General features: G+C 47.1%; 1 protein-coding gene across 3 annotated transcripts in view; it reads right to left on the bottom strand.

Annotated features, from left to right (window-relative positions):
* AOPEP (aminopeptidase O (putative)) overlaps positions 1-14,622 on the bottom strand; it is a 408,370-nt gene that overhangs the window by 222,503 nt on the left and 171,245 nt on the right. For all 3 annotated transcript variants that reach the window (XM_054031546.1, XM_054031548.1, XM_054031547.1), the window contains exons 11-12: positions 1,897-1,999; positions 1,670-1,777 (exon numbers count right to left, since the gene is read on the bottom strand). In XM_054031546.1, the coding sequence (XP_053887521.1) occupies positions 1,670-1,777; positions 1,897-1,999 (211 nt within the window). The remainder of the gene's footprint in view (positions 1-1,669; positions 1,778-1,896; positions 2,000-14,622) is intronic.

Below are 14,622 nucleotides of genomic sequence, written 5' to 3'. Positions count from 1 at the left end.
GATGAGATCAAGCATGAAATGTTTCAGCTTGTGAAAGAACAGCTGGATACACTACAAATTCACACTTTACAGCAGAGCATTGGAGTGAGAGGGAAGATTACTAGTAGATTAGTAGTACCACTGCAATATGATCTGGCTCGGATGACCTAATAGCTTAATGTGTTGGGACCTTCCAACATTTTGCAATATTTATGCAATCCACTAACTTAATTGATTTCCTGTCAGGCTAGTAGATCTAACTGCAACAAGCTGACTTTTTCTACCCCAATCCAATACTTTTCCTGCAGTCAAATTAAGGGTATTAGCCAGCTTCTTGCTTTCTTGCAATAATTTTCAAAAAAGTTTCCAGCTGGTGCTAACACTAAAGCACTGGTGTTCACAACTTTGGAGCCTTAGTGTAGACAAGTCTTCAACAGTGATTGGTATTTTTTACTCTGTGCCAATTAAAACTTCTCCAAGGAAGTCTAATTGACCTGGTATTCAAAACAGCTGCAAGCAGTGGAAACCATCTCTACCTTAGGGTGCCCAATGTTCCCTCAAGTGGTAGAGCTGCACCTTGTGTACACAAGACTAAAGAATGGGTATAAGTACTACTAGCTTGTTCTTTTACTGGAGCAGATAGAGTCATGGAATAGCTTTTCCCAGCTTTCTTCTTTCGTTGCAGCAAGGTACAATATGAGACTAGGTAACTCTGCACAGAAATAGTTAGCAGTTAGGCAGCAAGTCTCTTCCCTGAAATTCTTCAGCCTGGCTTTAAAAAGAATCATCTCCTTTCAGAGCGGATCTTAAAGCCACCTTTAGCAGTCACTATTTTTCCTACACTTGCTGATTACCCAGTTTAACTCAGCACATAACTGCTGCAATGTGCTTCCAATGTTCCAAATACACATCCAAGTCCAGAATCTTGAAAGTCCAATGCAACAAATATAAATGCAGGTTCTGTTTCCATGCCTCCTTCAATGTATTTAGATGAAATTATCTTTATCTGATCAAAGTCTGATACAGGTACTCGTACCTGAATAAATGGGTGCACATGAGTCAGTCTGACAGCAACGCAACTTCAAGACACTCAGACAACACCACAGTGATGACTGCACAATAGAGTATATACTATTATAAGTTCATATACAGTATCTCATATCAATTACACTAAGAACAGATTTCTGTTTCCATTGATTTCAATGGAATATTTGCCACTGACCTCAAGGGAGTAGGATTGCATCCTTCCAGTATATACATAGTATTTAGTTTTTACTGCTAATAGCTCATGGGAATTTATATTTAGTTCAAGTGACAGAGGTCTGTACTTCTGGAGCAGGATGATTTCAATTTATACCCCTTGTTGCCTTGAAGTGTTAAATAATAATAATACAAATATACATATCACTTGTAGAACACTTTTTATGCAAGTTCCAAGTGCTTTATAAAGGACAGTAAATATCATCTCCATTTTACAGATAGGGAAAATGAGGCACAGAAGTGAAGTGTGACTTGCTTTAGGAAAAACGGAGTTCATATTGGAGCTTAAAACAGAATCCAAGTTTCCTGACTCAGTGTCCTATGCCCTAGCCACATTTTAAATTTCCAAAACCAGTGATTTAAATAGTCAAACAAAAAATAAAAGTCACTTATTTTTCAACAAACTGGGAAACAAGCACCAGCAGAGTACCTGAGAAAGGATCAGTTGCCCATGAAACTTCTGCACAAACTTTCTTAAAAATTCAAAATATGTAGCCTCTCCAATTCTCTTGGCTAGAGATTGCAGAAGGAAATAGCCCTGGAAGAAATCAGTGCCAAAGACAAAGATGATGCTATTAATTAAAGGATACACAAAAATAAGTGTTTATAAATGTGATGGTAACATCAGCTTCAGTTAGGTCAGTTTTGCAATCTTACCTTCAAGTAATGAACCTGCATGAAGATTTTTTCTGCATTAAGACCGTGTTTGATTATGCATGTTCCAGACTCACTCACTTCTCCTGTGTTCTCTTTGTTAGGCCTAAAATGATTGCAAATCAATTAAATTGTTGATAAGTGAGTAAAGAACTAATGCATTACAAACTTTCATTGCCCAAAATGATTATAATAGGTTGGTATCTTCAGACACTACTCACTACATTAGTCTCTGTTCTACTTTGGATCTGAATTTGTGCTAAATAGCTTAGCAGTTCTCAGCTGGGGGTCCACAGCCCACTGGGGGACTGCAAGCCATTTCAGTGGGTCCGCAAAGCAGGGCCACTTGGAGCCCTGGGCCTGAAGCTTGGAGTTCTGGTGCCCTGCAGGGTGAAAGCCCTGAGCCCACATGCCCTATGGGGCTGAAGCCCTGAGCCCAGGCACTCCACGGGACTGAAGCCCTGAGCTCTGGTGCCATGAGCCTTGAAAGAAGCTGCCCCACAGGACTGAAGCCCTAAGCCAACCCCACAGGACTGAAGCCCCAAGTCACCCCCCACCCCAAGGTGCTAAAGCTCTGAGACCCCACCCTGTGGGGCAAAACCCTCAAGCCTTCCATCCCACAGGGCTCCTGAGCCCCCTCCCTGCAGGACAGAAGCACCCCCCTGAGGCTGAAGCCTGGAGCCTCTACCCCCTCCCCCCCCCCCGGCTCTGGAGTTTTCATTGCATGTTGGGGGAGGGAGGCTTTGAAAGAAAAAGGTTGAGAATCCCTGAAATAGCTTAGCTAATATGAAAAGAAGTAGAAATAACAAGAAATGTATCCTTCTAATGTAATTTTGTGTGTGGCTGCACAAACAGCTGAGGTTAAACTGAAAGCCAACACTAAGCTGGTATATAGTACTTGCTCTTCCCTCCCAGACGTGACATCATATTGCATGGCATTTCATTAAGAGATACTACGGCAGACAAAAAAAGGCAGAGATATTTGAGATGGAGGTATATGGGAAGAAAGGATATTGAACTCATTACACCCAGCTACATATTTCACTTTTCATACCTGAACAGAGCTTAACAGCTCACAAGACTACACCTGCAAGAATGAATGGCCTCTTTCATCTACATTTAATACACTACAGAAAAGTATAAGCCTTCCATTCTTTTTCTTCTTTGGTTTGTCATTTTGTGTGCATGTCAGCAAAAAACAACCAAAGCTTTGAAAGAGAGAGCCTGCCACACAGAGCCTTGGGGATTCTCAGTCAGACAGACAATAATATCCAGAACAAATTCAAACTATGTTAACTCTTTAGTACTGGGTCTTCAGATTGCCAAGCCTCAATAGGCATGACGGACGCCTATATTAGTTATTAGTGCCTAGCAGTCCTATAAGTTTAATCACAGAGAAGAAAAACTAAAGACAAATTATGCAAAATTTCCCCCTTCCTCTGTAAATGAGTTCTTCCATACCACAGCCATTAGTACTGAAGTACTAATTCTTCCTTGTCTTCAAACTTCTTTCCAAGAGGTCCCACACTGAGGCCACTGGGTGGCCAAGGAGGACTAGACAACACTTCTTTAGGACTGAAAACAATTCTGGAGACTTTAAATATAGTTTTAGTACGAGCGAAAGGTGGCAAACTAGCAGTTCTGGAAATTTAAGCCCTATTTTTCCCCTCCACAAAATAGGGACAGCACAGGCAGCAGCAGTCCAAGCTTCCTTTTAAACACCATTAATGTGTCTCTGAGGGACCAACTCTAAGAGTCAAGTCTCGATACCCATTTAAACCTTGGTCTCTGCTTTGATTGCTAACAAAGATTGATACAAGCAGCTAATTTTACTTAATCCAATGAAGAGACAACAAATATTTTTGGTTACTAATAACCAGTCATTATTCACCTAAAGATGAAAGGGACATATCTCGTTACTAGTCCTCTGAGCCATCCCCTTCTGTAAAGTGTGTGCATGTGTATTTAAGAATAATTAAACAAACAGAACTTAATCCACATTCCATAATTCACTTAGTACAACCTATCTCAGTCATTCCCAAAATGTGGTACATGAGAATGTTGTAAGTGGTATGCCAGACACTCTTAAAAAGAAATTGTTCAGTTTCAAATCAACAGTGGTTGCATGAGGTGCAGCTTGCCAGAAAGTGGTTTTGAAACAAAATGCATGTGCGTGGACAATTTTAGCCATAATGGTGAACAACATTCACCAACAATGCCAGCACAGTAGTTTTATTAGTGGTGTGTTGTGCACTGTGGCTGTGCAGATGGGCAATGTGCTCTCATCTGGTGAGCTGGATTTCTACTGAGCCTAGCCTTCAGCTTGTGCCACACTGCACAACTCAAGCCATGAGGCAAACTTGCAAAGCCCTATGCCACATCACCGGAGCTCCTTTTTTCTGAAAAAGAACATGCATACAGTGCTAGTTCAAAGTGTAGGCAAAACTTGCAGCTGCAAGGACTCCCAAGACTTAAAGGGCATGCTCCAGGAAGCTGCTGCAGAGCGTGCTGCGTCTGTAACCTGTGCCTTACAAGTTTCAGAGTAACAGCCGTGTTAGTCTGTATCCGCAAAAAGAAGAACAGGAGTACTTGTGGCACCTTAGGCCTGGTCTACACTACGGGTTTAGGTCGACTTTAGCAGCGTTAAACCGAATTAAGCCTGGACACGTCCACACAACGAGGCCCTTTCTTTCGACTTAAAGGGCCCTTTAAACCGGTTTCTTTACACCACCTCCGACGAGGGGATTAGCGATAAAACCGGCCTTTGCGGGTCGGAATTGGGGTAGTGTGGACGGAATTCGATGTTACTGGCCTCCGGGAGCTATCCCACAATGCTTCATTGTGACCGCTCTGGACAGCGCTCTCAACTCAGATGCACTGACCAGGTAGACAGGAAAAGACCCGCGAAGGTTTGAATTTCATTTCCTGTTTGCCCAGCGTGGAGAGCACAGGTGACCACGCAGAGCTCATCAGCACAGGTAACCGTCATGGAGTCCTCCCAGGATCGCAAAAGAGCTCCAGCATGGACCGAACGGGAGGTACGAGATCTGCTCGCCATATGGGGAGATGAAGCAGTGATAGCTGAACTCTGTAGCAGTAAAAGAAATGGAAAAGTATTAGAAAAGATCTCCAAAGCCATGAAGGACCGAGGCCATAACAGGGACACACAGCAGTGCCGCGTGAAAATTAAGGAGCTACGGCAAGCCTACCACAAAGCCAGAGAAGCAAACGGAAGGTCCGGGGCAGAGCCGCAAACTTGCCGCTACTACGCGGAGCTGCATGCGATCCTAGGCGGTGCAGCCACCACTACCCCAACCGTGTGCTATGACTCTCTCACTGGAGAAACACACAGGGAAGACGCTTCGGGGAACGAGGAAGATGATGATGGAGGTACTGTAGGTAGCTCACAGCAGCAAGGAAGCGGAGAAACCGGTTTCCCCAACAGCCAGGATATGTTTGTGACCCTGGACCTGGAACCAGTAACCCCCGAACTCACCCAAGACCCTCAGGGCACACAGGAGACCTCTGGTGAGTGTAACTTTGTAAATATTTGTAAACATTACAAAAAAAAAGCAAGCAAGTCTGTTAACGTGTATGGGGATGGAGCGGAAATCCTCCAGGGACATCTCTAGAAAGCTCTCCTGGTTGAAATGGGGTGATTTTATTAAGGGGGACATTCAGAGGCGCCCGTTCCTGCTCTTCTGACCAGAAATGTTCCCCGCTGTTAACCACGCGGTGGGGGGGAGGGGTGAAGTGATCATCCCAGAGAATCGTGTGTGTGTGTGTGGGGGGGTGGTTTACTTGTGTTTGTGCCGCATGTTAACCGGGAAACCGCAGCCCCCTCCTTTTACATTGAAACCCCATTTTAAATGGACAACCCAATTCATCCTTGATATGGGAAATGCGCTGCTGTTTGCAACCTTTCCCGCATGTTAAGAAGGTTAAAAAAGCCAAAACACTGTGGCCTACGATGGCTGCCTGCAAGCCGAAATATGCGACCTTGTAATGAAAGAGTGTACCCATTGTTCCCTAAAATGTGTCTTTTTTAACCACCTCTCCCTTCTCCTCCACCAGCTGCAAATGTTTCTCCTTCGCAGAGGCTCGTGAACATTAGAAAGAGAAAACGTAAGACGAGGGACGAGATGTTCACGGAGCTGCAGATGTCCGCCCAGGCTGATAGAGCACAGCAGAATGCGTGGAGGCAGTCAATGTCGGAGATGAGAAAAGCCCAATATGAACGAGAGGAGAGGTGGCGGGCTGAATCGCGGGAAGAACAGAGCAAGTGGCGGGCTGAAGACGATAGGTGGCGTCAGCTTGCAGACAGACGGCAAGAGGCAATGCTCCGTCTGCTGGAGCATCAAAGTGATATGCTCGAGCGTATGGTTGAGTTGCAGGAAAGGCAGCAGGAGCAGAGACCGCCGCTACAGCCCCTGTGTAACCAACAGCCCTCCTCCCCAAGTTCTATAGCCTCCTCACCAAGACGCCCAAGAACACGGTGGGGGGGGCCTCCATCCACCCAGTCACTCCACCCCAGATGATCGCCCAAGCATCAGAAGGCTGGCCTTCAATAAGAGTTAAAGTTTTAAAATGCAGTGTGTCCTTTTCCATCCCTCCTCCCCCACCCATCCCAGGCTACCTTGGCAATTATCCCCCTACCTCTGTAAGGAACTAATAAAGAATGCATGAATGTGAAAAAACAATGACTTTATTGCCTCTGCAAGCGGGAGGGGAGGGGAAGGTGGGGTGGGGTGGTTGGTTTACAGGGAAGTAGAGTGAACCAGGTCGGGGGGGGGGGTGTTGGAGGGTTCATCAAGGAGAAACAAACAGAAGTTTCACACAGTAGCCTGGCCAGTCACAAAACTAGTTTTCAAAGCTTCTCTGATGCGCACCGCGCCCTGCTGTGCTCCTCTAACCGCCCTGGTGTCTGGCTGCGCGTAATCAGCGGCCAGGCGAGTTGCCTCAACCTCCCACCCCGCCATAAAGGTCTCCCCCTTACTCTCACAGATATTGTGGAGCGCACAGCAAGCAGCAATAACAATGGGGATATTCTTTTCGCTGAGGTCTGAGTGAGTCAGTAAGCTGCGCCAGCGCGCTTTTAAACGTCCAAATGCACATTCCACCACCATTCGGCACTTGCTCAGCCTGTAGTTGAACAGGTCCTGACTCCTGTCCAGGCTGCCTGTGTACGGCTTCATGAGCCATGGCATTAAGGGGTAGGCTGGGTCCCCAAGGATCACGATAGGCATTTCAACATCCCCAATGGTCACTTTCTGGTCCGGGAAGAAAGTCCCTTCCTCCAGCTTTCAAAACAGAGCAGAGTTCCTGAAGACGCGAGCATCATGTACCTTTCCCGGCCATCCCACGTTGATGTTGGTGAAACGTCCCTTGTGATCCACCAGGGCTTGCAGCAGCATTGAAAAGTACCCCTTGCGGTTTACGTAGTCGGTGGCTTGGTGCTCCGGTGACAAGATAGGGATATGGGTTCCGTCTATGGCCCCGCCACAGTTTGGGAATCCCATTTCAGCAAAACCATCCACTATTGACTGCACGTTGCCCAGAGTCACTACCCTTGCTATCACCAGGTCTTTCATTGCCCTGGCAAATTGGATCACAGCAGCCCCCACCGTAGATTTGCCCACTCCAAATTGATTCCCGACTGACCGGTAGCTGTCTGGCGTTGCAAGCTTCCACAGGGCTATCGCCACTCGCTTCTCAACTGTGAGGGCTGCTCTCATCTTGGTATCCTGGCGTTTCAGGGCAGGGGAAAGCAAGTCACAAAGTTCCATGAAAGTGCCCTTACGCATGCGAAAGTTTCGCAGCCACTGGGAATCGTCCCATACCTGCAGCACGATGCGATCCCACCAGTCTGTGCTTGTTTCCCGGGCCCAGAATCGGCGTTCAACGGTATCAACCTGCCCCAGTGACACCATGATTTCCACATTGCTGGGGCCTGTGCCTTGTGAGAGGTCTATGTCCATGTCAATTTCCTCATCACTCTCATCGCCGCGCTGCAATCGCCTCCTTGCCTGGTCCGGGTTTCGCTTTGGCATGTTCTGGCTCTGCATATACTCCAGGACAATGCGCGTGGTGTTCATAGTGCTCATAATTGCCGCGGTGATCTGAGCGGGCTCCATGATCCCAGTGCTAGCTATGGCGCCTGGTCAGAAAAAAGGCGCGAAAGTAGTATCTGATGGACCAGGAGAAGGAGGGAGGGAGGGAGGGAGGGCCGAGTGACGACATGGCGTACAGGTACAGGAACAGGGAGAAACACAAACAACTGTCACACAGAATGGTCCCCCCAAAGATTAAACTGGAAACCCTGGGCTTAGCAGGCCGTTGATTTCACGGAGGAAGGGGAAGCAAATGAACACAGAACAAATCTATTTTTTACATCTTAAGGTGGCAGCCGACGGTGCAGCATGAGTGACAGCCATACCAGTACGATGACGATGGGTACCAATCATAATATACCATCATCTGCCAAAAGGCAAGGGGCTGCTGCTGTGTAGCAATGCAGCCCCACGTCTGCCAGCCCCACGTCCGCCAGCACCCAGCATCGCCCTCGGCCTCTTCTGGGTGCTTAGCAGACAATATTGGGCAATTGGCAGAAAATAGTATATTACGACTGGTAACCGTCATCATCAAAACAGTAGCATGTCTGCCCAGGTGGCCATGATTGACAGCCATACCAGTATGACGACGACGGGTACCAGTCATAATATACCATCGCCTGCAAGGGGCTGGTGCAATGCAGCCCTACGGCTGCCAGCCCCACGGCTATCACTCATGCTACACCGTCTACCACCAAAAGGCAGTTAGCAGCTGCTGCTGTGTAGCAATGCAGTCCCACTTCTCGGCTCTCTGAGCTGTGGCGCAAACGTAGTATCTGACGGCCTAGGGGAAGGAGGGAGGGGGGCCGAGTGACGACATGGCGTACAGGCACAGGGAATTAAAATAAAGAACGGTGGCTGTGCATCAGGGAGAGACACAAACAACTGTCACAGACTGGTCCCCCCCAAAGATTAAACTGAAAACCCTGGGTTTAGCAGGCCGTTGATTTGACGGAGGGAGGGGGAAGCAAATGAATACAGAGCAAATCTATTTTTTTACATCTTAAGACGACGGTGCAGCGTGACTGATAGCCCTCGGCATCTTTCTGGGTGCTTGGCAGCAAATACGGGGCGGTGTATGACGATGGTCTTCAGGCCTATTGCACAATCGGCTGCTCAGGGAAGACTCTGCTAACGTACGATGACCCGACTTGTAATAGGATGGCTAACAGTCGTAATACACCATTTACTGCCAAAAGGCAAGCCCCACGGCTGCCAGCACCCAGATCGCCGATGAAGGCTACCAGTCTACTGCACCGTCTACCGCCAAAAGGCAGTTAGCTGCTGCTGCTGTGTAGCAATGCAGTCCCACGTCTGCCGGCACCCAGAGGACATATGGTGACGGTGAGCTCAGCTGAGCTGAGCGGGCTCCATGTTGTCTGCACAGGTAACCCAGGTAACCCAGGTAAAAAGGCGCGAATCTATTGTCTGCCGTTGCTGTGACGGGGGAGGGAGGGGCCTGACGACATGTACCCAGAACCGCCCGCGACACTGTTTTGCATCATCCGGGCATTGGGATCTCAACCCAGAATTCCAAGGGGCGGCAGAGACTGCGGGAACTGTGGGATAGCTGTGGGATAGCTACCCATAGTGCAATGCTCCAGAAGTCGACGCTAGCCTCGTACTGTGGACGCGGTCCGCCGACTAGAGCACCTAGAGCATTTTATTGTGTGGACACACACAATCGGCTGTATACAACCGATTTCAATAAAACCGGCTTCTATAAATTCGAACTAATTTCGTAGTGTAGACATACCCTTAGAGACTAACAAATTTATTAGAGCATAAGCTTTCGTGGACTACAGCCCACTTCTTCGGATGCATATAGAATGGAACATATAATGAGGAGATATATATACACACATACAGAGAGCATAAACAGGTGGGAGTTGTCTTACCAACTCTGAGAGGCCAATTAATTAAGAGAAAAAAAACCTTTTGAAGTGATAATCAAGCTAGCCGAGTACAGACAGTGTGATAAGAAGTGTGAGAGTACTTACAAGGGGAGATAGATTCAATGTTTGTAATGGCTCAGCCATTCCCAGTCCTTATTCAAACCGGAGTTGATTGTGTCTAGTTTGCATATCAATTCTAGCTCTGCAGTCTCTCTTTGGAGTCTGTTTTTGAAGTTTTTCTGTTGTAATATAGCCACCCGCAGGTCTGTCACTGAATGACCAGACAGGTTAAAGTGTTCTCCCACTGGTTTTTGAGTATTTTGATTCCTGTGCCTTACAGAGGCTGCAGCCTGGCCCCTGCAAGGCTGCGAGGCAGGGGACACATGGGGAATTCTCTCCTGTCTCTGCAGGGAAGTTGGGGATGGGGGTGATTGGTTGGTCTGGTGAATAGAAGCCTAGATACAGGCCTGACTCTTCAGCAGCAAAGCAGCTGGTCTGCTGCATCTGGAGTCTTTGCCAAGGAGGATGAACCCCTGTGCAATTTCCCCAACACTGCAAGCATCTAGGAGGCGGGGCTCTGCTTCACTGGGAGTCAGACGGGCAGAGTAGCAAAAAAGGCTTCATGGAGCTGAAACTGCCTGATACCCTCACTTCCAGCCAAGATGCACCCAACACTCCCAGGGGTCGGCAACCTTTCAGAAGTGGTGTGCCGAGTCTTCATTTATTCACTCTAATTTAAGGTTTCGCGTGCCAGTAATACATGTTAACGTTTTTAGAAGGTCTTGTTCTATAAGTCTATAATACATAACTAAACTATTGTTGTATGTAAAGTAAATAAGGTTTTTAAAATGTTTAAGAATCTTCAGTTAAAATTAAATTAAAATGCAGAGCCGCCCCGGACTGGTGGCCAGGACCCGGGCAGTGTGAGTGCCACTGAAAATCAGCTCGCATGCCGCCTTCGGCACACGTGCCATAGGTTGCCTACTTCTGCCTACCTCCTCCCCCCTCTGAGCTGCCTTGCATTTTACACACACACGCACCTTTCTCACTAATGGCACTTTTTTTGTTTTCTCCGAGAACTACTCAAAATGCTTGGTATTTTTCTTGAGTTAACTTTTGTAAAAAAAAGAGAACCAGACTGAAATTTGGCTCAAATTCATCAGTAATCATGATAAGAATTAGCAAGAACTTCAAACTTAAATTAGACAAGTAAAAAAAAAAAAGTTCAACCGATTGAATGTTCTTCAGTGACATACCAAAAAATTTCAGCAGGAGGCTCAGGGCTTTAGCCCCTCGGGGAGAGGGGTGGCTCAGAGCTTTAGCTCTGTGGGGTTGTGGGGCTTGGGGCTTCAGCACCACGGGGCGGCTTCTGCCAAGACTCAGAGCCCTGAGCCTCAGAGCTTCAGCCCCATGGGACACCTGGGCTTCGGGCTTCCTGCTTGGCAGACCTCCTGAAATGGTTTGCTGCAGATCCCTGCTTGAGAACCACTGGGTTAGGACACCCATCTGGGATGTGGGAGACTGAGGCTCAAGTCCTTGCTCCACCTGATCCTGAGCAGGACTTCAACCTGGGTCTCTTATATCCAAGGTAATCATTTTGGGGAGGTCTCTATCTTGCTTTCTATTTTATTTTATTTTTGGTTTCACTCCACATCAGAAAGAAAACAAATATCAAAGCCTCACAATTTTTCACTGAACTGTATTCTTGTTTTTTGGATAACCCTAGTTATAATCAAACATTTTAAGCTTCTTCAGGTAATTATTTTACTAGAGAGTCCATAAGTACTTAAGGTAAGCCTATTAATACCTAAAATAAAAATGCACAAAAAGGAGAAATAAGCATGTGATATTTCAAACATCAATTTTTCAAGCAGGTGGTACATGATCCAGTAAAATTTGGGAACCAGTGGTCCATCTAATCCAAAGTCATTTTTAATATGCAAGTATTCAGAGCATTACATTTCATACAGAACTAGAAATTATTGTAAATCAAAAGACAGTCCCCATTTTCTAACAGAAACATGCCTGTGGTTCAGCAGAAGTTCATCAACCCCAATATGTTTTTGTGACACATTTCAGGTTTGATTAAATGGCATTTTCTAATGAAACTCCATTTCATCCAAAAATTCATGGATCAATTTTCAGTCTGGTCCTATTCAACATCTACATACAGCCACTAGGTGAACTGGTCAGATGGCCTGGACTCAAGGACCAGAAATATGTAGATGACACACAACTCTACCCATCCTTCTCCACATACAATCATACCACTACCACCAAGATAGCCAAGTGCTTGGATCAGATCGGGTCAGGGATGAAGAAGAGCTGGTTGAAACTAAACCTGGGCAAGACAGAGGTGATAGTGGTGGACGGATAAAAGCATTCTGAAGAGTTTACAGTCACGGTGCAGTCTCCTTTGGTTGAAGGTACACACCCACAACTGGTCAATTCAGTCTGTAGCTTAAGGAATGCTCCAGGACTTTTCACTGATACTAAGCTCTCACATAGCTGCATCTTGAGTAAGGATCCAATTCTCTCTTGGAGGTCACAGATTCTGTGACTTTCCAGGACTTCTGTGACTAGTTCTGGGGAAGGGCTGGAGCAGTGGGTGGGGTTGGGTCAACACCCCTGGAGCTGGAACAGCTGACAGCTAAGTTCCCTCTAAGCTGCGTGGCTGCGCAGCAGGCTATCAATAGCCATGCAGGCTCGTAGCCACAGGGGCCTGGACTGGATAGGAGAGATATGGGGGCATGCAGGGCTGCAGCGGGGAGAGGCGCCTCTTCCCCAGCCCCAGAGCTGCTGCAGCCGGGGAGAGGCACCTCTCCTCCCAGCCCAGGAGCTGCCGCGGCTGGGGAGAGGTGCTCTCCACCAGCCCCGGGCTACTGCGGCGGGAGAGGGCTGGGGCGAGTTCTCTCTCCCCATCACAGCCCTGGGGCAGCCTGCACCCCAAACTTCTCATCCCTGGCCCCACCCCAGAGCACCCCCAGCCGGAGCCCACACCCCAACCCTCTGCCCCAGCCCTGAGCCCCCTCCTACACTCCGAACCCCTTGGCCCCATCCCCGCCATTCATCACCTCCATATTGGTGCACATAACAAAATACATTCTGCACATGGAGGTAAAAAATTAGAGGGAACATTAGTTGACAGGTAGTCAGCCCCAAGCCCGCTGGAACAGCTGACCAGTAGTCGGCCCCAGGCCCAATGGAACAGCGGCCCTGGGCCTGCTGGAGCAGTGGCTGGGGTTGGATCAGCCCCCCTGTGGCTGGAGCAGCGGCAGTCAGCCCCTGCCACAGGAGCAGCGAGACTGGAGCAGCTGCAAGTCCCCAGAAGTGCTCTATTCGTTGTCCGTCCCATCCCGCCCTGGGATTATCAGTAAAAGTCTGGGACAGGTTGCGGGCTTCTGTGAATGTTTGTTTATTGCCCACGACCTGTGCCTGACTTTTACTAAAAATAACCATGACAGAATCTTTACCTTAATCATGAGTAACACTTTATCATCTCCGCTTGGCTAGGACAGTGATTCTCAACCCGGGGTACATGTACCCCTGGGGTATGCAGAGTTCTTCCAGGGGGTACATCAACTCATCTAGATATTTGCCTAGTTTTACAACAGGCTACATAAAGAGCACTAGCAAAGTCAGTACAAACTAAAATTTCATACAGACAATGACTTATTTATACTGCTCTATATGCTATACACTGAAATATAAGTACAATATTTGTATTCCCATTGATTTATTTTATAATTATATGGTAAAATGAAAAAGTAAGCATTTTTTCCGTAATAATGTGCTGTGACACTTTGTATTTTTATGTCTGATTGTGTAAGCAAGTAGTTTTTAGTGAAGTGAAATTTGGGGGTTCGCAAAACAAATCAGACAGTAATCTGGAAAGGTTGAGAGCCACTGGGCTAGGAGACACCATCCCATCTTGGCAAATGATGACCTAGTGTTAGTTATTGAAGCCTTCTCAGCTTGACTACAGCACTGCAAAATATCAAAAGCATTCAACACTTAGGAAAGTCCAACTGGTACAGAAGGTTGCAGCACATTGTCTGAGCAATGCAGACTACCATGAACACATCAAAGCAGTCCTGCACCCCGACTCTGACTTCCCTCAGAATATTGAAACAAGGTTTCGGTCCTCAATGGCCTGGGCCAAGGGTATTAAAAGGCCATCTAAAGCTCCAGGATGAAGGCTCTGGTTGACAGTTTTACTCTTCTAGCACAATGGAACTCTCTACATTAAGGATAAAGGTCATCTATTGAAGAGACAGTGGTTTTTCAGGGGCCAACCTAAAACTGTTGAATTAATTCCCACAGAAACGAAGACCATCACAAAACCATAACATGTTCCACTCCAAATGCAAGGCACATTTTTTGACTTTGCATTCTCTAACAAACATACAGCAGTGTGTGTGTGTGTGTGTGTGTGTGTGTGTGTGTGTGTGTGTATAAATATATATATAAAATTTAAAAAAATTCCAAAACTAAACTCTTCATTGTACACACTTCTTTCCCTAAGCAGAGGATAAGAGAACAAACATATGACAGATGTTAGCCATATTTCTTAATGTATTACTGGAATGTATAGGTGCCGACTTCCTCTCTACCGAGGGGTGCACAACCCCTATTCCACCCTAGGCCCATCCCAACTCCACCCCTTCCTCCAAGCCCCACTCTGCCCCTGGTCCCTCCCCACTCCACCCCTTCTGCCAAGGTCA

This window comes from Malaclemys terrapin, chromosome 6 (assembly GCF_027887155.1).
Source record: "Malaclemys terrapin pileata isolate rMalTer1 chromosome 6, rMalTer1.hap1, whole genome shotgun sequence".
Taxonomy (NCBI): domain Eukaryota; kingdom Metazoa; phylum Chordata; order Testudines; family Emydidae; genus Malaclemys; species Malaclemys terrapin.
Note: the sequence above shows the minus strand (reverse complement) of the source record. Positions and strands in the feature narration are given on the sequence as shown.